Source organism: Anomaloglossus baeobatrachus, chromosome 2, assembly GCF_048569485.1.
Source record: "Anomaloglossus baeobatrachus isolate aAnoBae1 chromosome 2, aAnoBae1.hap1, whole genome shotgun sequence".
In the NCBI taxonomy this organism is placed as follows: domain Eukaryota; kingdom Metazoa; phylum Chordata; class Amphibia; order Anura; family Aromobatidae; genus Anomaloglossus; species Anomaloglossus baeobatrachus.
Genome location: NC_134354.1, coordinates 559020627 through 559044304, shown reverse-complemented (window position 1 = coordinate 559044304; position 23678 = coordinate 559020627). Strand labels below are relative to the sequence as shown.

Below are 23678 nucleotides of genomic sequence, written 5' to 3'. Positions count from 1 at the left end.
TGAGGCTTCACACAGCAACAAGCCCGTTTGATTTTAACCGAGCATCCAAATGGTTGGAGCCACTGAGATCACATATTGAGGTTTTATCCTGGCTATATATCATAAATAATTTGTTTAAAGAAGGGAATTTTGCTTACTTACCGTAAATTCCTTTTCTTCTAGCTCCAATTGGGAGACCCAGACAATTGGGTGTATAGGCTATGCCTCCGGAGGCCGCACAAAGTATTACACTAAAAGTGTAAAGCCCCTCCCCTTCTGCCTATACACCCCCCGTGCTCCCACGGGCTCCTCAGTTTTGGTGCAAAAGCAAGAAGGAGGAAAAAATTATAAACTGGTTTAAAGTAAATTCAATCCGAAGGAATATCGGAGAACTGAAACCATTCAACATGAACAACATGTGTACACAAAAAAAAGAGGGGCGGGTGCTGGGTCTCCCAATTGGAGCTAGAAGAAAAGGAATTTACGTTAAGTAAACAAAATTCCCTTCTTTGTCGCTCCATTGGGAGACCCAGACAATTGGGACGTCCAAAAGCAGTCCCTGGGTGGGTAAAATAATACCTCGTAATGGAACCGTAAAACGGCCCCTTCCTACAGGTGGGCAACCGCCGCCTGAAGGACTCGTCTACCTAGGCTGGCATCCGCCGAAGCATAGGTATGCACCTGATAGTGTTTCGTGAAAGTGTGCAGGCTCGACCAGGTAGCCGCCTGACACACCTGCTGAGCCGTAGCCTGGTGCCTCAAAGCCCAGGACGCGCCCACGGCTCTGGTAGAATGGGCCTTCAGCCCTGAGGGAACCGGAAGCCCAGCAGAACGGTAAGCTTCGAGAATTGGCTCCTTGATCCACCGAGCCAGGGTTGATTTGGAAGCCTGTGACCCTTTACGCTGGCCAGCGACAAGGACAAAGAGGGCATCCGAGCGGCGCAGGGGCGCCGTACGAGAAATGTATAATCTGAGTGCTCTCACCAGATCTAACAAGTGCAAATCCTTTTCACATTGGTGAACTGGATGAGGACAAAAAGAAGGTAAGGAGATATCCTGATTGAGATGAAAGGGGGATACCACCTTAGGGAGAAATTCCGGAACCGGACGCAGAACCATCTTGTCCTGGTGAAACACCAGGAAAGGGGCTTTGCACGACAACGCTGCTAGCTCAGACACTCTCCGAAGAGAGGTGACTGCTACTAGGAAGACCACTTTCTGCGAAAGGCGTGAGAGAGAAATATCCCTCATTGGCTCGAATGGTGGTTTCTGAAGAGCCACCAGCACCCTGTTCAGATCCCAGGGTTCTAACGGCCGCTTGTAAGGAGGAACGATGTGACAAACCCCCTGCAGGAACGTGCGTACCTGTGGAAGTCTGGCTAGGCGCTTCTGGAAAAACACAGAGAGAGCGCAGAGACTTGTCCCTTAAGGGAGCCGAGCGACAAACCCTTTTCAAGTCCAGATTGAAGGAAGGACAGAAAAGTGGGCAAGGCAAAAGGCCAGGGAGAAAAACCCTGAGCAGAGCACCATGACAGGAACATTTTCCACGTCCTGTGGTAGATCTTGGCGGACGTTGGTTTCCTAGCCTGTCTCATAGTGGCAATGACCTCTTGAGATAATCCTGAAGACGCTAGGATCCAGGACTCAATGGCCACACAGTCAGGTTGAGGGCCGCAGAATTCAGATGGAAAAACGGCCCTTGAGACAGCAAGTCTGGTCGGTCTGGTAGTGCCAACGGTTGGCCGACCGTGAGATGCCACAGATCCGGGTACCACGACCTCCTCGGCCAGTCTGGAGCGACGAGGATGACGCGGCGGCAGTCGGCCCTGATCTTGCGTAACACTCTGGGCAACAGTGCCAGCGGAGGAAACACATAAGGGAGCTGAAACTGCGACCAATCCTGAACTAAGGCGTCTGCCGCCATAGCTCTGGGCTCTTGAGACCGTGCCATGAACATCGGTACCTTGTTGTTGTGCCGGGACGCCATGAGGTCGACGTCCGGCACCCCCCAGCGGCAACAGATCTCCTGAAACACGTCCGGGTGAAGGGACCATTCCCCTGCGTCCATGCCCTGGCGACTGAGATAGTCTGCTTCCCAGTTTTCCACGCCCGGGATGTGAACTGCAGAGATGGTGGAGGCCGTGGCTTCCACCCACATCAAGATCCGCCGGACTTCCTGGAAGGCTTGCCGACTGCGTGTGCCGCCTTGGTGGTTGATGTATGCCACCGCTGTGGAGTTGTCCGACTGAATTCGGATCTGCTTGCCTTCCAGCCACTGCTGGAACGCTTTCAGGGCAAGGTACACTGCCCGTATTTCCAGAACATTGATCTGAAGTGAGGACTCTTGCCGGGTCCACGTACCCTGAGCCATGTGGTGGAGAAAAACCGCTCCCCACCCTGACAGACTCGCGTCCGTCGTGACCACCTCCCAGGATGGGGGTAGGAAGGATTTCCCCTTCGATAATGAAGTGGGAAGAAGCCACCACCGAAGGGAAGCTTTTGTCGCCTGAGAGAGAGAGACGTTCCTGTCGAGGGACGTCGGCTTCCTGTCCCATTTGCGAAGGATGTCCCATTGAAGAGGACGCAGGTGAAACTGCGCGAAAGGGACTGCCTCCATTGCTGCCACCATCTTCCCCAGGAAGTGCATGAGGCGCCTCAAGGGGTGTGCCTGACCTTGAAGGAGAGATTGTACCCCCTTCTGTAGCGACTGCTGCTTGATCAGCAGAAGCTTCACTATCGCTGAGAGGGTATGAAACTCCATGCCAAGATATGTCAGCGATTGGGCCGGTGTCAGATTTGACTTTGGAAAATTGATGATCCACCCGAAACTCTGGAGAGTCTCCAGAGTAGCGTCGAGGCTGTGTTGGCATGCCTCTTGAGAGGGTGCCTTGATCAGCAGATCGTCCAAGTAAGGGATCACCGAGTGACCCTGAGAGTGGAGGACCGCTACTACAGTAGACATAACCTTGGTGAAAACCCGTGGGGCTGTTGCCAGGCCGAACGGCAGTGCCACGAACTGCAGGTGTTCGTCTCCTATGGCGAAGCGCAAGAAGCGCTGGTGCTCTGGAGCAATCGGTACGTGGAGATAAGCATCTTTGATATCGATCGATGCAAGGAAATCTCCCTGGGACATTGAGGCGATGACGGAGCGGAGGGATTCCATCCGGAACCGCCTGGTCTTTACGTGTTTGTTGAGCAGTTTCAGGTCCAGGACAGGACGGAAAGACCCGTCCTTCTTTGGGACCACAAACAAGTTGGAGTAAAAACCGTGACCCTGTTGCTGAAGAGGAACAGGGACCACCACTCCTTCTGCCTTCAGAGTGCCCAGCGCCTGCAGAAGAGCCTCGGCTCGCTCGGGAGGCGGGGATGACCTGAAGAATCGAGTCGGGGGACGAGAGGTGAACTCTATCTTGTAACCGTGAGACAGAATGTCTCTCACCCAGCGGTCTTTTACCCGTGGCAGCCAGGTGTCGCAAAAGCGGGAGAGCCTGCCACCGACCGAGGATGCAGATTGCGGAGGCCGAAAGTCATGAGGAAGCCGCTTTGGTAGCGGCACCTCCGGTGGCCTTTTTAGGACGTGACTTAGACCGCCATGCGTCAGAGTTCCTTTGATCTTTCTGAGGCCTTTTGGACGAGGAGAATTGGGACCTGCCCGCGCCCCGAAAGGACCGAAACCTCGACTGCCCCCTCCTCTGTTGGGGTATGTTCGGTTTGGGCTGGGGTAAGGATGTATCCTTTCCCTTGGATTGTTTGATGATTTCATCCAAACGCTCGCCAAACAATCGGTCGCCAGAAATTGGCAAACTAGTTAAGCGCTTTTTGGAAGCAGAATCTGCCTTCCATTCCCGTAGCCACAAGGCCCTGCGGAGTACCACCGAATTGGCGGCTGCAACCGCCGTACGGCTCGCAGAGTCCAGGACAGCATTAATAGCGTAAGACGCCATTGCTGACGTCTGAGCGGTTATGGACGCCACCTGCGGCGCGGAAGTGCGTGTGGCTGCGTCAATTTGCGCTTGACCTGCTGATATAGCTTGTAGCGCCCATACGGCTGCGAATGCTGGGGTAAAAGAAGCGCCGATAGCTTCATAGATGGATTTCAACCAGAGCTCCATCTGCCTGTCAGTGGCATCTTTGAGTGAAGCCCCATCTTCAACTGCAAGTATGGATCTAGCCGCCAGTCTGGAGATTGGAGGATCCACCTTGGGACACTGAGTCCAACCTTTGACCACGTCAGGGGGAAAGGGATAACGTGTATCCTTAAGGCGCTTAGAAAAACGCTTATCTGGATAATCATGGTGATTCTGGACTGCCTCTCTGAAATCAGAGTGGTCCAGAAACATACTCGGTGTACGCTTGGGAAACCTGAAACGGAATTTCTCCTGCTGCGAAGCTGACTCCTTTACCGGAGGAGCTGAGGGAGAAATATCCAACATTCGATTGATGGACGCAATAAGATCGTTCACTATGGCGTCCCCGTCCGGAGTATCAAGATTGAGAGCGGCCTCAGGATCAGAATCCTGATCAGCTACCTCCGCGTCATCAACCAGAGATTCCCCTCGCTGAGACCCTGAACAACATGATGTCGAGGGAATTTCCAAGCGAGCTCGCTTAATCGGTCTGGGGCTGGGGTCCGTGTCAGAGCCCCCAGCCTGGGACCTATGAGATACCCCGGGGGGACATTGTTGGTCCAACTGAGGGGGGCCAGGGAACAATGACTCAGCAGAGTCCCTGTGTTGAGATACCGGTCTGGACTGCAAGGCTTCTAGTATCTTAGCCATAGTTTCAGAGAGTTTATCTGTAAAGACTGCAAACTCCGTCCCTGTCACCTGGAGAGTGTCAGCAGGTGGCTCCCCCTGGGCCCCTCTTAGCAGAGGCTCCGGCTGAGCAAGTGCAGTAGGGGCCGAGCAGTGCACACAATGAGGGTCAGTGGAACCTGCCGGTAGCGGCGTCGTACATGCGGCGCAGGCAGCATAGTAAGCCTGTGTTTTGGCACCCCTGCCTTTTGTGGGCGCCATGCTATTGTCTTCCCTGAACAACACAATAGAGTATATAGCCAGAAAACAACTGTGCACTATACAGTGTAAAGTATATACCATAAACATATAATTACACCTCTGCACAATGGGGCTAGCACCACAGGTGCTGCTTACCACCCGCTTAAAGCGGTTGTGAGGCCACCAGAATCCCTGCCTGGGTCTCCCAGAATTTGTCCCCCTCTGCAGCGTCCGAGGAGCTGACAGGAATGGCTGCCGGCGTCCTGAGGAGAGGAGGGAGCCGTGGGCGTGACCCAGAAAGTGCGGGAACTGGTGCCCCACAGTGCACAGTGAGGGGGGTGGAGTATGCAAAGCATTCTCCAGCCCTCATTGCTGCTCGTCTGTACAGCGTCCCGCCCTTCCCCTGCTTGTCAGGGCTGTGGGCGGGAGGAAGAAAGACTAGGCCGCAAAAGCCGGGGACTCGAGTAATAAGCGTGGCCGCCGTAAAAGCGCGGCCGCGCGGAAGTCCCCGGCGCACTACAAGTCCCAGCCGCGCCTCAGTGTTAAACATGGCGGCGGCGGTCAGCGCGGTAGTCCCCCTACATAAACACACTCAGCGACGCTGAGTGTGTAATGGCACATTTAACCCGGTCAGCGCCGCGGTCCCCGGTGCACTAGCACACCCAGCAATGCTGGAGTGTTGCAGTGCTCGGTCCCCACGGGGACACAGAGTACCTCCAAGTAGCAGGGCCATGTCCCTGAACGATACCCGGCTCCTATCCAGCAGGCTCCCAGGAGTTGTGGATGAAGCACGGTCTCAGTGCCTGGAGACCGATAGGATCCCACTTCACCCAGAGCCCTAAGGGGGATGGGGGAAGGAAAACAGCATGTGGGCTCCAGCCTCCGTACCCGCAATGGATACCTCAACCTTAACAACACCGCCGACAAGAGTGGGGTGAGAAGGGAGCATGCTGGGGGCCCTATATGGGCCCACTTTTCTTCCATCCGACAGTCAGCAGCTGCTGCTGACCAATCTATGGAGCTGTGCGTGCATGTCTGCCTCCTTCGCACAAAGCATAAAAACTGAGGAGCCCGTGGGAGCACGGGGGGTGTATAGGCAGAAGGGGAGGGGCTTTACACTTTTAGTGTAATACTTTGTGCGGCCTCTGGAGGCATAGCCTATACACCCAATTGTCTGGGTCTCCCAATGGAGCGACAAAGAAAGGCACTGTAGCAATAAAGTTAGTAATCACCTATCTACAGGATAGTGGACTCCGAAACCTCCAATACAAAGAATGGGGCTGTAGAGTTCAGCCCCTTAGAGAATGAATGGAGCACAGGTGCGCTTGTGAGACCATCAATCCTTTTAAACTTGGCACTTGACTGTCTTGTTCTCAGGATTGAGGGGAGTCCCGGCTGTAGGACCCGTCAGCAAATTGTCATCACAACTTTTAAATGAAAGAGGGAATAGCCTAATATTAGGCATCAGCTAAAAGGGGCAGTCAAGAAAGAATAAGTTGATATGTTTTACCTTGTAGATTTGTGTGGGTCTGACCAGCCATCACAATCACCAGGAGGAACTTTTGCAGAAAGTGGCGGTTAATAAGAACGGGAATGCACATGATCATTAGCCATGAGATTTTTGGAAATAACCAAGTGCTGTACCCCTCTACCTCTGACAGTCCCACAGAAAGTGAATGGAGAGCTATGGTTTTACTCAACTGCTGCCCCAGTCAAAAGCAGCTTAAGAGTCTCTTGTTCCCGCGATCAGTAGGGTCTCAGGGTTTAGACAATTTAGAATTTACCAACAATTTCTGAAAGGTGATAATAAATCACTTCTTAACAGAATACATCTTAACCTCATAACGACGGCCGTACTACTTAAAGCGGCGGCAAAATAGGGTACTTATTCTGTTCCGCCGCTTTAAAGCGGCGGCCCGAAAAAACCCTGTAGCGCCCCCCAGCGACCGAAAATCTCGGGGGTTTCAGCTACCGGGGGTAGCTGAGACCCCCCAGATTATGAATCGGGGTGTTTTTTTTGGACCCCGTTAATGTGATCGCCAGTATACACCGTATACCGACGAACACATGAAAAAAAAAAAGAAATGGCCGGTAAAACTGATTTCTTTTTCATCTGACATGATCAAACATGTCAGATGAGAAAGAAATCTAAACCCCTAGTGCCCCCAAAGCCCCCGGTACCGGAGAGTCCCCCCACCACCCCTACCCCCCCTCCGGAGCACTCAAAATGGCGCCGAAGCGCACAGAAAACTGCCGCCGCCGGCTCTGCATTCATTTCCCTCCGATCTGAAATGATCAAACATTTCAGATCGGAGGGAAATGTCCTCCCCCTGACCCCTCCTCCGGTACACCGGAGATCTCTGGTCCCCGGAGCCCCCTCCGGTCTCCAGAGCCGCCTCCCCCCTCCGGAGCGTGGAAGATGGCGGTGCGCGGCCGCATTCATTCTGCTCTTTCTGCCGCATGTGACACGTCACATGCGGCAGAAAGGTGTCCCCAGCTCCCGCTAGGTCACCCCCCGTCACCCCCTCCCCCAGCCCCCGGTCATACGTTACCTGTCTGGTGATCCGTCCCGCGATCACGCCGCCTCCTTCTTGAATGCTGGCGGCGCATGCGCAGACAGCGGCTGTCAGCTGGATCCCTGGGACGCTGACGTCGCTGCTGCACAGGCTGCTCCACTGTGGACCGGGGGAGAGTGAGTGCAGTAATCAGCAGTCTCTCCATGTGAGGAGTGTGGTCCTCACATGGAGAGACTGCTGTTCCAGAAAATGGGGGGTACGTTCTGTGAGCGTGCCCCTCATATTCTGGAATGAGGTTACTGCAGGTCACTCTGCCCTAAGTTGGACCGGGGCAGTGTGAGTGCAGTAATTCTCAGATTACTGCACCCACACTGCTCATGGAGAGCTTGCTCTTCCAGAAAATGGGGGATACGCTCCCTGAACGTGCCCTCCATATTCTAGCAGATCCAGAGTCGGCGTGGGACCTCCAAAATGGATTACAGCGACCGGAATTTCTTTATTTTCAATAAATTGGGGAAAGAGGAATGTTTCGGGGAGTGTTTTTTCAAATAAATTTTTTTTTTGTCTTTATTTTTTTCTATTACTTACTGGGTTAGTGATGTCTGGTATCTGTTCAGATGCCGTGACATCACTAACCCCAGGGCTTGATGCCAGGTGACATTACAGCTGGTATCAACCCCATATATTACCCCGTCTGCCACCGCACCAGGGCGCGGGATGAGCTGGGGCGAAGCGCCAGGATTGGCGCATCTAATGGATGCGCCACTTCTGGGGCGGCTGCGGCCTGCTATTTTTAGGCTGGGAAGAGTCCAATAACCATGGCTCTTCCCACCCTGAGAATACCAGACCCCAGCTGTCCGCTTCACCTTGGCTGGTGATCTAATTTGGGGGGGGGACCCCACGTTTTTTTTTTGTTTTTTTTTTTTTAAAACGCCTGGGGAGCCCTCCAAATTGATCACCAGACAAGGTGAAGCTGTCAGCTGTGGTTTGCAGGCTACAGCTGTCTGCTTTACCCTAGCTGGCTATCAAAAATAGGGGGGACCCCACGTCGTTTATTTTAATTATTAATTTTTTGGGGGGCTAAATACAAGGCTAGGCACCCTTTAGTGCCACATGAAAGGCACTAAAGGGCGCCAGCTTAGAATATGCAGGGGGTGGGACATTATATATGTTTGACATCTATCCATTCATCCATTGTAGCATTTTAGGCTGTGCGCCCACAATCGGGATTTGCAGCGTTTTGGGCGCAGAGTGTTTTCCCTGCGTCCATAGCGCTGCGTTGTGCAGTAGAAGCACAGTGGAAGGATTTTTAGAAATCCCATGCCCAATGTGCTTGCCCAATGTGCTTCTTTTCTCCACAGCATAAACCGACCTGTGGTGCAGCTTCCCGAGCCTCAGCATGTCAATTTATGCTGCGGAGATGAGTGTTCTCTGCAGGTAGCATAGAGCTCCACAGCGGCCTGAACCCAAATCGTGGGCATGGGCAGCTGCGTTCTCCCGTGGACAACACTCACATCTCTGCAGGAGGCTGAAACACTGTACTAGACGCCGTGTCGCTGTATCATGGCCACATAGCCTAAACGTGAGACATTTGTTGCAGCAACATTTTTTGTGAAGTACCTGTGGATTCAAAATGCTTACTATACTCCTGAATAAAATCCAGTTTCCAAAATGGGGTCACTTGTGGGGGGTTTCTAATGTATAGGTACCCAAGGGGCCCTGCAAATGTGACATGGTGCCCGCAATTTATTTCAACTTTTCCAGAATTCAAATGGTGCTCCTTCCATTCCAAGCCCTCCCATTTATCCAAACAGAGGTTTTTGGCCACATGTGGGGTATCCCTGTGCTCATAAGACATTGGATAACAACCTGTTGGGTCCACGGTTTGTTGTTGTCTCTTGAAAAAGTGAGAAATTTGATGCTGAAGCAACATTTTTGTGAAAAAAAATGAAAATTTTCAATATGGCAACCTAAGCTTATCAAATTCTGTGACGTATTCGTGGATTCAAACTGCTCACTATACACCTAGATAAAAGCCTTGAGGTGTCTTGTTTCCAGAATGGAGTCACTTCTGGGGGACCGCCACTGTTTAGACACCTCAGGGGCTCTCCAAATGCAACCTGGCGTCCGCTATTGATTCCAGCCAATTTTGCAGTCAAATGGCACTCCTTCCCTTCCGAGCCCTGCCATGCGCCCAAACAGTTGATTTCCACCACATATAAGGTATCGCCAAACTCAGGAGAAATTGCACAATAAATGTTATGCTGAATTTTTTCCTTTTACTCTTGTAAAAAAAAAAAAAAAGCTACCTGGTTGAAATAACAATTTTGTGGTAAAATTTTATTTTTTTTTTTTCATGGCTCAACGTTATAAAATTCTGTGAAGCACCTGGGGGTTCAGGGTACTCACCAAACATCTAGATAAATTCCTTGAGGGGCCTAGTTTCCAAAATGGGGTCACTTGTGCGGGGTTTCTGCTGTTTCGGTACCTTAGGGGTCCTCCAAATGTGACATGGTGCCCGCAATCTTTTTCAGCCAAATTTCCTTTCCAAAATTCAAATATTGCTCCTTTCGTTCCAAGCCCTCCCATTTGTCCAAACAAAGGTTTCAGACCACATGTGAGGTATCACCGCGCTCATAAAAAAGTGGGTAACAAACCTTGAGGTCAAATTTTTGGAATTACCTCTTGAAAAAGTGAGAAAATTGATGCTAAAGCAACATTTTTGAGAAAATTATTAAAATTTTCAATATGACAACGTAACGTTAACAAAATCTGTGAAGTACCTGTGGATCTAAAATGCTCACTATACCCCTAGATAGAAGCCTTGAGGGGTCTAGTTTCTAAAATGGTGTCACTTGTGAGGGGTTTCTTCTGTTTAGGTACCTTAGCGGACCTGTAAATGCAACATGGTGCCCGCAATCTATTTCAGCCAAATTTGCTTTCCAAAATTCAAATATTGCTCCTTCTGTTCCGAGCCCTCCCATTTGTCCAAAGTATCGGCGCACTCATAAGAAAGTGGGGAACAAGTTTTGGGGTCCATTTTGTTGTGTTATTTCTTCTAAAAGTGAATAAATTTGGGTTAGAGCAACATTTTTAGGTAAAATTTAATTTTTGCTTTTTTTCATTCCAATTGCTTTTGTTCATGTGAAGCACCTGAAGGGTTAATAAACTTCTTGAATGTGGTTTTGAGTACTTTGGGGGGTGCAGTTTTTAGAATGGTGTCACTTTTGGGTATTTTCTGTCATCTAGGCCTATTGAAGTCACTTCAAATGGGATGTGGTCCCTAAAAAAAATGGTTTTGTAAATTTTGATGTAAAAATGAGAAATCGCTGATAAACTTTGAACCCCTCTAACTTCCTAACAAAAAAAAATTTTGTTTCCAAAATTGTGCTGATGTAAAGTAGACATGTGGGAAATGTTATTTATTAACTATTTTGTGTCACAGAAATCTCTGGTTTAACGATATAAAAATTCAAAAGTTGAAAATTGCTAAATTTTCAAAATTTTTGCCAATATTCAATTTTTTTCATAAATAAACGCAAAAAATATTGTCCTAAATTTGGTACTAACATGAAGTCCAATATGTGACGAAAAAACAATCTCAGAATCACCGGGATCCGTTGAAGCGTTCCAGAGTTATAACCTCATGAAGTGACACTGGTCAGAATTGCAAAATTTGGTCTGGTCATTAAGGTGAAAATTAGCTCAGTCACTAAAGGGTTAAGTAGCAGAAGACAAAGATAATAACAAGGATTTTTTTTTTACAATTTACCTATTTTTCTCATTCTCCTCCAAGGCAGGAAGGGCATAAATATCGTCTTCTTCCTTTTTTCGTACATGGGAGAGGCTTGGAAATGTTTCTTCACTTTATATAAGAAAGAAAAAAATATATATGTAGCAAAGACATTGATTTACTTGTATCCACATAGTAAATGTAAACACTGATGCCTGGGAGCTCTGGTATATACCTCTGCTTGTTTCCCGATAAGGCGGCTTTAATAACTTGTCTTTTTAAGAAGGTTTTCAGTAACTTCTCATTGGTTTTCTTGGCCTCGCTAGCTGCTGTATCTTTCTTCTGTCTTCTTTTTGCCTAGATAAAATAAAAATACCCCTTTGGTCAGTAGGATTAGTTATTTGGGAACAGTTTTGGTTTTCTTATAGCACCTACAAAATAAACAAATACTTACAAGAGTCTGTTTCTTCAGAAGCGGCGCCTCTCCATCAAACACAAATACGGGCCGGATTCTGAAGAACAATAACTTACACAGCCGATGGAATAAGGTGAGCAGATGAGCGTACTGCACAGCATTCCCATGACGATCTCGAGCTCCTTTTATTGCTTGATTTAGCCAAATGCTGATATCTTAAGAGATTATTAACGAAAATAATAATCTTCATATTACACATGGAACAGAAATTGAGAAAACCTGGACCGTTGTAATACCGTATTTTTCGGACTATAAGACGCACCCTGGTTTTAGAGGAGGAAAATAGGAAAATAAAATTTTAAGCAAAACATGTGGTCATTATACACTTATGGGGAGAGACTGTACTGCTGACACCGTTATGGGTGTAATGTCCCCAAATTCTCTACTAAAAGGTACCCAATCTTGGTAATGATCCTCCTGTCTTGTATATGATCCCCATCCTAGTATATATGTCCCTCATCCTGGTATAGCCCCCATCCTGCTCATAATATACCCCCATCCTAATATATGGCCTGTATCCTATGCCACAGAAAAAAAAAAAAAAACCAAACATTTATACTCACCTTTCCTCACTCCCTGCAGCATCGATCATCTACCTCTCTGTGTCAGCAGCAGCGCCGCTGACCTGTGTGGAGCTATTCCCCTGCAGCATTGCGATGTCCTCCTGTCTGCCGGCTCGCTGATTGAGGAGAGCGGTGTGCACAGGGATGATGTCATCTCTGTGTTCACCGTTCTCTACACAGATCAGCAGGCAGGCAGACAGGAGGACATCACGATGCTGCAGGGAACGGTGAGTATACCATACTTATTCACACAAACCCGCGCTGATGATGTGCAGGGGGGGCAGTGAAGTCAGCCGCACATGATCACTCCAGGCTGTAGTTGCCAGGGGTGATCACACGGGCCGGCTGTTTACTATGCGTGCACCCACCACCCATCATCCCGCCCACCTGTCAGCGCTGGATTCAGCTCAGAGTTGGAAGGGAAGATGCATGGAGGATGAAATGAGCGGGCCCACGTGGTCACGGCAGGCGCCTCTATGGCCTGCTCGTGCCGCCGATGACCCGCTCCACCGCAGCACCCTCATTCCCCGTAGCCCTACAATCAGACAATAAGACGCACCCCCCACTTTCCCGCCAACATTTGGGGTAGAAAAAGTGCGTCTTATAGTCCGAAAAATACGGTACTTGTGAGCCTAAACTCAGATGATAAAAAAAAAAATAATAATAAACTGCATCTATTATACATTGCAGTGGTTAAAATTTACACAAACAAAAATGGTTTCCTATATTAATAAGTGCAATAAAACCACAAGTACCAGATGATATACAGTTGATCCGGGTGCGATTTTATTTTTCGCACCCACAGAATTTACCGTAATGGTAAAGTCTCATCCAAAATACGGAAGACACTAGAGCATGCTGTGAATTTTTTTTCTCTCACATGGATATTTGATCATTTTGAAGAAATGGTCATCTGAACAGCCCAGACCTAGTTTTGCCCCTGTGAGGCCCGCTTCCTCCCATTTACAGCACTCGGACCAAAAATACAGTGGTGTGAACATATGCTTACACAAGGTGGTGGCAGAGAATAGAATAACCTATAACTGTGGTTTATTAACACACAGATGCCAAGAAATTGCAACACGCCACAGTTTTGTCAAAATGTCACAAAACCAAAATAGCATTTTATCACAATTTTGTAGTAATCACACTATACAAAACAAAATTCGTCCAGACTGAGTGACTAAGCCTTCAGGTAGTTATGGGATGTCCTTCCAAAACTAATAAATCAACTTTATTATCCCCTAACCTTTATTATTCCACAGGTAAAGAAAACCCTCTAAAATCCCTATACACATTACTAGACCGGGGTGGGTGGGGGGGCCGTCCAGCTATCTTACGTGTAAACGGACTTTTTTACTCTCCCCTCACAAATGACGTCAAAAGGGATTGGGCTGTCAAATTTCAACACAGGATCCTTTAGTTCTCAGGTGAAATATGTCACAGCTAGAGATGGAAAAAGAACAAACAACTCAATTTTACACCAAATCGAGCCGGACATGTCACTCGAAGCAAGGATCACCATGCTACGACTTGTCTACTTTGGACACATCATACAAAGAGAGCAAATTACTGAAGAAGGACATCATGGTCGGAAGATTAGAAGGAGCAAGGTGAAGAGAAAGGCTAGCAAGCCAATGGCTTGATACTATTCATATCATGGCGGAGAAGCACTTGGTCTACCTATCTAGGCTCTACAAGACCGATCTTCCTACAGAAGATTTATCCATCAAGTCGCCATAGTTCGAGCTGAAGGCCATTAAAAGAAGAAAGATGTGACCCCCTCGACAAAACAGAATATGCATGTACATGGCAGGGGGGTGGGGGGGGCGGAAAAGAGAAAGGCTTGAGATCTTGTGGGACAGAAAAAAAAAAAAAAAAAAAATTGCACAGAACTGATGGTTACAAGTAATGCAGGAGGTGAAAGTAGTGGTAGTGAATGTCAGATTAGGAAGTGTCGATGACTGACGCCTCTTGCAAGATCTAAATCCATTCATGGACTGACTAGCAAGTATAATTCTACAAGACGACAACATGGACACCAGAGGTACAGAGAACAAGTATTTCTTGCATTTTTATTAATGTGTCTCTCTCTCATAGATTTGCTCCTTTGGAACTAAAGTAACGGTCTCATCATGCAGATACTGTTCAACTTACAAACTATTCTGTCTTCACTACATGATTCAAATTACTAATACAGCGGAACCTCGCTTAACGAGTAACCCAGTTAGCGAGTATTTTGCCTAACGAGACAGCTTGCTGTAAATTTGTAACTCGATTTACGAGCAAGCTTTGCTGTATGAGCAAAATACTCACCGCACACACTTCCGGTTCCGTACATCCACCGCGCTCTAACCCGCTCTTCCAGTTCACACAAACAAACAAACCCGCACGCACATATATTATGCTCACCTTACCTTCTGTTCCCTCGCCAGCCTCCTGGAACTTGCATGTATCGGGTAACCATCGCGATCGATACAGGACCTTCCGCTCCCAGCGCGCTGACGTCAAAGGCAGGAGCCTTTGAGTAGAGGCTGACAGGGGAAGGTCCTCCCTGATACACATGCAGTAGCGGCGAACTACAAGAACCATGAGGCCGGCGATGGAACGGAAAGTACACATTATGCTCACCTTACCTTCCGTTCCATCGCCGGCCTCATGGTTCTTGTAGTTCGCCGGTATTGGATGTGTATCTGGTAACCATCGGCGACGAGGCAGAAACTTCCCGTCAGGCGCTAATCAATGGCAGCACGCTGGCCAATCAGAGGCAAGTGGCTCCTGCCTTTGACGTCAGCGCGCTGGGAGCTGAAGGTCCCGCATCGGTCGCCTTGGTTACCCAATACACAGCTCGTACGGGCGAACTACAAGATCCAGCAGGCCGCCGATGAAACGGAAGGTAAGGTGAGCATAATGTGTGTGTGTTTGTGTGTGGAATGGCACAATAGGGGACCAGGATGGGAGATTTAACAAGTTGTGGAACGAATTGTCTGCATTGCAATGATTTCCTATGGGAAATCTTGCTTTGCTGAACGAGTAACTTGGTTAACAAGCACACTGCCAGAACGGATTGTTCTCAATAACCAAGGTTCCACTGTATATACTCAAACAGAGCAATATGCTAATAACTAGTAATACAGTTTGTGAAAATATTGGTGGAGGAGTGTCATGTATAAGACTTTTGTCTCAGGTCTATATATATTACAAGGATACCAACAGCTAGGATTTTTCCCTCCAGGGTCTCTGGATTTATCGGTCTTCCGGAACATTCAAGAAGTTTCCAAAGACCTTGAACTCCCATACTGATGACATATGTGGCGTCCTTATAGATTCACCTACAAAATAAAGCAATAGCTTAAAAAAGGTTTGCAATTCACTGCTGTATTGTACAGAAGTATTACTGGATATCTCTATGTGCTTCATATATTTTAGCACCGGTCGAGTACACCAGGATGAGAAGAGGTTTGAGAACCTTGCCTGCAAGTTACTAGCACTAGAGGTGAGTGGACCCGTTGAAGTTTGGTTTGGCAGGGTTCAGCCAGACATTAGATAAAGTTCAGTTTGGGACCTGGAGTTGACCTGAACCCCAATGGAAGTCACTAATTGGGCAGTTCCAGTCTCCACCCACTAGTAGCCAGCCATAAACAGGTCATTTACAGGGGGCAGGATTTTTCAAATTTTTTTTTTGGTTCACACTACATCCGATCATGCTGTTACCCCGAGTGCGAGCCGTTCAAACACTGCAATCGGCTCGCACTAGGCTGAGCACCGAGCACAGTGATGCTTGCAGCAGTGGTTTGCATATGTATTTTTTTGTAAAGTCTGTTTGGTACGGACACTGAACCTCAGGCTCTCATCTCTAACCAGCTATAGCTCTCATATATGGTTATTATATGGGATTATACAAACTTTGTATGGATGTAATCTTATTTGGGGGCTAGAGAGAAGGCTAATGAAGAAAATACATGTACAATTCATTTTGAGGATATAAAAAAAAAAATAAAATGGGTAACAATCTTTGTATCCATACACAAGGAGCAGACTAGGTTAGGACCGTGAGGAAGGCGGACAAGGAAGCCGAAACGCATAGTCCCATCTGCGATTTCTCCTACCAACTAACTGTTGTTCCTGAGTCTTGTGGGTTGTTAATTTTTATGGATATTAGAAATAAAGAAGAAGTTTTACTACAGCACCGGTGCTTCTAAGTCTTTGCTGGATTTAATAGAAAAAAAAAAATATATAATATAATATAATATAATATAATATAATATACACACACACACACACACACACACAGTAATGGCCAAAAGTGTTGACATCCTTGTAATTGTTCAAGTAAAAGTATCTCTCCAAAGAAAGTTATTGCAATTACAAAAGGTTGTGTTGTTATACACATTTATTTCCTTAATAATTAAATATAATTTCACACAAATACCCAAAAATGGGCAGGACGAAATTGTTGGCACAGTTGCAAAATTGCGGATAAACTGTTTAAAGCATGTGATGCTCATTCAAACTCACCTGTGGCAAGTAACAGATATGGGAAATATGAAAATCACCTGAAACTACATAAAATGGAGAGAAGTTCACTTAATCTCTGCATTCTGTGTCTGCCACACTAAGTATGGAGAACAGACAGAAGACTATAACTGTCTGAGGACTTGTAACCTCAAGACTGTTTATATTTTGGTTCTCAAGTCAATCTTCAGAGATCTTGATGTCCCCTTGTTCACGATGCTCAACATAATATAGCAGTTTACAACCCATGGCACTGTAGCTAATCTACCTGGACAGCAGAGAAAAATTGATGAAAGGTTTCAACACAAGAAAGTCCAGATGGTGGATAAGCAGCCTCAATCAAGTTCCAAAGCAATTCAAGCTGTCCTGCAGCCTCAGGGTACATCCGTGTCAGCACAAACCGTCAACATTTGAATTAAACGAAAAGCTACAACACGAGATCCAGGAGGACCCCACTGCGGACACAGACATAAAAAAAAAAAAAAACTAGCCAGCAGTTTGCCAAAAAGTACGTGAGTAAACCAAAATCCTTCTGGGAAAGTGTTTTGTGGATAGAGGAGTCAAAGATAGAGCTTTTTGGTAAAGCACATCATTCTACTGTTTACTGAAAATGGAATGAGGGCTACAAAAATAAGAAAACTGAACCTCCACAATATTTGATTGTAGGTACTAAGATGTTTTGGGGTTGTGTTTTTTCTGCCTCTGGCATTGGGTTCCATTGTGTGCAAAGCATCATGAAAATCAGAATTACTAACCAGTAAAGGTTTTTTCCAGTGCCACGACAGCACCACCAGAGCGATAGCTCCGCCCCTCATTTGTACAGGAAACCCACTAAAATAAAAGGGCGGCACCTCGCCACCGCATTAGTTAAGTTACAGAGCACAGAGAGGAGTACAAGGAAAAAACAAAAGGTTAAACAAACACCAAGGATCACACCCACTAATCGTGGAAGTCAAAAACGTGAGCGAAAAGGAAAAAGGAAGTGGCAAGTAGAGGCGCTGTCGTGGCTCTGGAAAAAAAAACAATACCGGTAAGTAATCCTGATTTTTCTTGTCGCCACCAGAGAGATTCTAAAGATAACACCATTAGGGAGGGACCACAGCCTGGAGAACCCTTCTACCGAAAGTCATCTCAGACGTGGCTGAAAGATCTAGCTGGCACTGCTTAAAAAAAAAAAGCACATCCGCACGTTCCGCCCAAGAGGTAGAGACCAACCTGGTAGAGTGTGCAATAACACCCTGTGGCACTGGCCTGCCCTGAGCTATATATGCTTCTCTAATTGCCTCCTAGACCCATCTAGCAATAGATCCCTTTGAAGTTGAACAGCCCTTTCTTAAACCCTGGAAACAAAGAGCGACTAACTAATCCTCCAGGGTGCCGTGACCTCCAGATAATGAAGCAGAGCCCTTCTAACATCTAGGGAATGAAACTTCTCCTTTGGGCTCTGTGGATAGGGACAGAAGGAGGGAAGGCCGATCTCCTGCGAATGGTGGAAAGTCCCCGCCACTTTTAACAGAAAGGCAGGGTCTGTACGCAGGATGACCCTATCATCCCTAATGTGGGTGCATGGAGGGCTAATTGAGAGGGTCTGAAGGTCACCAACCCTATGGGCTGAGGTCAGTGAAATCAGGAAAAGGGGCCCCCATAAGGGCATCTAAAAGCAAGTTAAGATCCCAAGAGGGGAAAGCTAAGCAGGGGACAGGGGTCTGCCTGTGACAGGAGGAAATGAATCGTTTAACCAATCTATTCCCCGCCAAATTGCAATTCTACAGAGCCCTTAAGGCTGACATTTGAACTTTTAAAAAAAAGGTACTGACTGACAATCCCAACTCCAGACCGCCCTGAAGAAACTCCAGAATCGCATGGGCAGGAACCTCTCACCCCGGGGAACTACATGTAGAGGAGAGAAACCTCCTCCACACCCTGACATAAATCCTATTGGTGGAGAATTTCCTACTTCATAAGAGAGTGGAAACCAGGTTTGAGAAAAACCCTTACTTTCTAACAGTTGCCTTTCTAACTCCAGGCCAACAGATGGAGGCTTGAAACCTGAGGATGAAGTAGAGGGCCCTGGGAGAGAAGATACGCTCTCTCCAGCAGAACCCAGGAATCAGCCACCGGCAGTCTCTTGAGCCAATAGAACCAAGGGCTCCTGGGCCAGAAGGGGGCGACTAGGATGACACGAGACCCATCTTCTCCGATTTCCCTCAATACCGCTGGGACTAAAATCAAGGGAGGAAAGGCGTAGAGGAGACCTGAAGACCAAGGGATCTGAAAGGCATCTACCGCCCAAGGCCTGTCATTGGGATTCAGGGAGCAAAACATGGTTACTTTCCTGTTGGCTCTGGTTGCAAACAGATCCAGATCCGGGGATCCCCAAAGGCATACTATGCTCCAGAAGACGTCTGGGTGAAGGCACCATTCCCCTTGAAGGGTGCAACTGCGACTAAGGAAATCAGCCACCGTATTGTCCACCCCCCTGATGCGTAGGGCTGAGTGACGATAGGTGGACTTAAGCCAAGGAAAAGATGTGATGGGCGCACCCCATTAGAGTGGTCGACCTGGTGATTGATGTAGGGACACCGCCACCCTGTTCTCTGAGAGAATCCTAAGATGGCACCCTGCTAGCAAAGTCCCACAAAATTGGAAGAACCTTGGCTTTCTAAGTGACTATCCCCCTTGAGCTATATGGCCCTGTAGGTGAGCCTACAGCCGAGTGCGCTGGCATCGGTAGTAATAGTATCTGAAACTGGGAGTGCCCAAGGAACGCCAACCAACAAATTCTGGATCTGCACCCACCAACAGAGAGAATGACAATCCTGCGAAGAGATTGCTATGTGCCTGTCCAAACACCCTCCTAAGCGTTGCTGCGCTAGCAAGACCTTCCTCTGAAGTGCCTGGGAATGTAGTGCTCAGGGGATAGCTAGAATACAAGCCACCAGGGATCCCAACAATACATGGCCTCTTATAGGGTCAGGACTGGAGAAGAGATGGCCGTGCGTACTTTTGCCATCACCGAGGCCACCTTCTCTTGGAGCAGGAAGCACCGTTTGGCTAGAGAGTCCAGGATCAGGCCAAGTAAGACCTGCCTGGTGAGAGGATTTAGTCTTAATTTGTCAAAGTTGATAATCCACCACAGGCTCTGCAGGAAAGAGATGACCAACTGAACGTGAGCCGTACAATGAGCCTCTGATGTGCCCACTATTAGGAAATCGTCCAGATAGTGACTTTTAGAATCTCCCTCTCTTGAACGTGTGCTATGACTTCTGCTATCACCTTCGTAAACATCCATGGAGCCATCGCTAAGCCGAATGGAAGGGCTCGGAATTGGAAGTGCCTCATCCATCCGTTCATAGGTAGGGCCACCCTCAAAAACTGCTGGTGTGAAGGAGAAGAGAGTCTACCTCCCACAGGAATAATGGGCTCACTGGGCAGACTTCTTACCTCCCTGGGGAGGCCCAAACATGAACGCCAACCGTCACCTTTTACTCTCCGTCCACTTCTCCTGTGGAGGTAGAGCAGGCTGCTGATGGTATATAGTGAGGTCTTATACACCCACCAGTGACACCCTGAACCCCCAACTAGTGCACTCATGCTGTAACAACACAGCAGCCGTACAATAACAGACTATGGTACTTCCAGTGTAAATTAAAAGGGGGTTCCCACACAGTTAATTTTAATCAATAGATCTTGGAATAATTATTTCCACAATTGGATGGGTTTAAAAAAAAAAAAAAAAAAATGTTCCTATGCGGAGATAATCTTATATATGTACCTCTGCTATGTACTGTGTAATGGATGTGTCCAACCTTACAGGAACATGGTCTGATCATAGCACATCTCCTGGGCAGGGAAGGAAGTAAAAGAGAATACAGACAGAACAGCAGAAATCACAGTTTACTCTTTTTGTGAGGTAAAACATTTCACTGAGTGTTTTAAAAAAACGTTTTACCTCAAAGAAAGAATACTTTGTGATCCCAAGCTGTAATGGGATCACACGGCCAGTGCACACACTGTTATAAGATTATGTTGTGTTTTGGTTTGTTTTTTTTAAATCCATACAATTGTGGAAATTATTATTCAAAGATGTATTGATTAAAATTAACTTTGTTCATGGGAAAACCACTTTAAGTAATCAGCACAATTCTCAGCTAACTGCGCCCTCATCTCCTTATTGCAATTAAATGCTGATTTCTAGAGCCTGTCTGGGCTTCTGGTGCAGGCACTGCTTGCTATGTATTACTAGACAAAGCAATGACCAGGAGGCCGGCAATCACATCAGAAGTGACATGGCCCCCGAGGGCAGCGCAGCGAGGCCATCCCGCCAGTCAGCGGCACGGCACGGCACCGCCATCCCTCCAGTCAGCGGCACGGCACCGCCATCCCTCCAGTCAGCGGCACGGCACCGCCATCCCTCCAGTCAGCGGCACAGCACGGCACCGCCATCCCTCCAGTCAGCGGCACAGCATAGCACCGCCATCCCTCCAGTCAGCGGCACAGCATAGCACCGCCATCCCTCCAGTCAGCGGCACAGCATAGCACCGCCATCCCTCCAGTCAGCGGCACAGCATAGCACCGCCATCCCTCCAGTCAGCGGCACAGCATAGCACCGCCATCCCTCCAGTCAGCGGCACAGCATAGCACCGCCATCCCTCCAGTCAGCGGCACAGCATAGCACCGCCATCCCTCCAGTCAGCGGCACAGCATAGCACCGCCATCCCTCCAGTCAGCGGCACAGCATAGCACCGCCATCCCTCCAGTCAGCGGCACAGCATAGCACCGCCATCCCTCCAGTCAGCGGCACAGCATAGCACCGCCATCCCTCCAGTCAGCGGCACAGCATAGCACCGCCATCCCTCCAGTCAGCGGCACAGCATAGCACCGCCATCCCTCCAGTCAGCGGCACAGCATAGCACCGCCATCCCTCCAGTCAGCGGCACAGCATAGCACCGCCATCCCTCCAGTCAGCGGCACAGCATAGCACCGCCATCCCTCCAGTCAGCGGCACAGCATAGCACCGCCATCCCTCCAGTCAGCGGCACAGCATAGCACCGCCATCCCTCCAGTCAGCGGCACAGCATAGCACCGCCATCCCTCCAGTCAGCGGCACAGCATAGCACCGCCATCCCTCCAGTCAGCGGCACAGCATAGCACCGCCATCCCTCCAGTCAGCGGCACAGCATAGCACCGCCATCCCTCCAGTCAGCGGCACAGCATAGCACCGCCATCCCTCCAGTCAGCGGCACAGCATAGCACCGCCATCCCTCCAGTCAGCGGCACAGCATAGCACCGCCATCCCTCCAGTCAGCGGCACAGCATAGCACCGCCATCCCTCCAGTCAGCGGCACAGCATAGCACCGCCATCCCTCCAGTCAGCGGCACAGCATAGCACCGCCATCCCTCCAGTCAGCGGCACAGCATAGCACCGCCATCCCTCCAGTCAGCGGCACAGCATAGCACCGCCATCCCTCCAGTCAGCGGCACAGCATAGCACCGCCATCCCTCCAGTCAGCAGCACAGCATAGCACTGCCATCCCTCCAGTCAGCAGCACAGCATAGCACTGCCATCCCTCCAGTCAGCAGCACAGCATAGCACGGCCATCCCTCCAGTCAGCAGCACAGCATAGCACGGCCATCCCTCCAGTCAGCAGCACAGCATAGCACGGCCATCCCTCCAGTCAGCAGCACAGCATAGCACGGCCATCCCTCCAGTCAGCAGCACAGCATAGCACGGCCATCCCTCCAGTCAGCAGCACAGCATAGCACGGCCATCCCTCCAGTCAGCAGCACAGCATAGCACCGCCATCCCTCCAGTCAGCAGCACAGCATAGCACGGCCATCCCTCCAGTCAGCAGCACAGCATAGCACTGCCATCCCTCCAGTCAGCAGCACAGCATAGCACGGCCATCCCTCCAGTCAGCAGCACAGCATAGCACGGCCATCCCTCCAGTCAGCAGCACAGCATAGCACTGCCATCCCTCCAGTCAGCAGCACAGCATAGCACTGCCATCCCTCCAGTCAGCAGCACAGCATAGCACCGCCATCCCTCCAGTCAGCAGCACAGCATAGCACTGCCATCCCTCCAGTCAGCAGCACAGCATAGCATAGCATTACCTCAGGTCAGCAGCACAGCATAGCACGGCCATCCCTCCAGTCAGCAGCACAGCATAGCACCGCCATCCCTCCAGTCAGCAGCACAGCATAGCACCGCCATCCCTCCAGTCAGCAGCACAGCATAGCACGGCCATCCCTCCAGTCAGCAGCACAGCATAGCACCGCCATCCCTCCAGTTAGCAGCACAGCATAGCACGGCCATCCCTCCAGTCAGCAGCACAGCATAGCACGGCCATCCCTCCAGTCAGCAGCACAGCATAGCACTGCCATCCCTCCAGTCAGCAGCACAGCATAGCACTGCCATCCCTCCAGTCAGCAGCACAGCATAGCACCGCCATCCCTCCAGTCAGCAGCACAGCATAGCACTGCCATCCCTCCAGTCAGCAGCACAGCATAGCATAGCATTACCTCAGGTCAGCAGCACAGCATAGCACGGCCATCCCTCCAGTCAGCAGCACAGCATAGCACCGCCATCCCTCCAGTCAGCAGCACAGCATAGCACCGCCATCCCTCCAGTCAGCAGCACAGCATAGCACGGCCATCCCTCCAGTCAGCAGCACAGCATAGCACCGCCATCCCTCCAGTTAGCAGCACAGCATAGCACGGCCATCCCTCCAGTCAGCAGCATAGCATAGCATTACCTCAGGTCAGCAGCACAGACTGCTCTCCACGTATCCTCCCTAACTACGGTAGGTATTAAAATCCGTACTGACAGGCAACACAGGAACTTAGAGAACACGAGCAGATGTTATTATTGACACTTCCTGTATGTCTAGAGTTTATTGGTTA

General features: G+C 49.1%; 1 protein-coding gene across 1 annotated transcript in view; it reads right to left on the bottom strand.

The window, feature by feature from the left end:
• The window catches only part of ERCC5 (ERCC excision repair 5, endonuclease), a 123130-nt gene extending 99480 nt beyond the window's left edge, over positions 1-23650 (bottom strand). Inside the window, exons 1-5 of the mRNA XM_075336688.1 lie at positions 23531-23650; positions 15471-15592; positions 11677-11852; positions 11458-11579; positions 11262-11354 (exon numbers count right to left, since the gene is read on the bottom strand). Coding sequence (XP_075192803.1) covers positions 11262-11354; positions 11458-11579; positions 11677-11852; positions 15471-15558 — 479 coding nt within the window. The 5' untranslated portion in view covers positions 15559-15592; positions 23531-23650. The remainder of the gene's footprint in view (positions 1-11261; positions 11355-11457; positions 11580-11676; positions 11853-15470; positions 15593-23530) is intronic.
• Between the last annotated feature and the right edge of the window lie 28 nt (positions 23651-23678).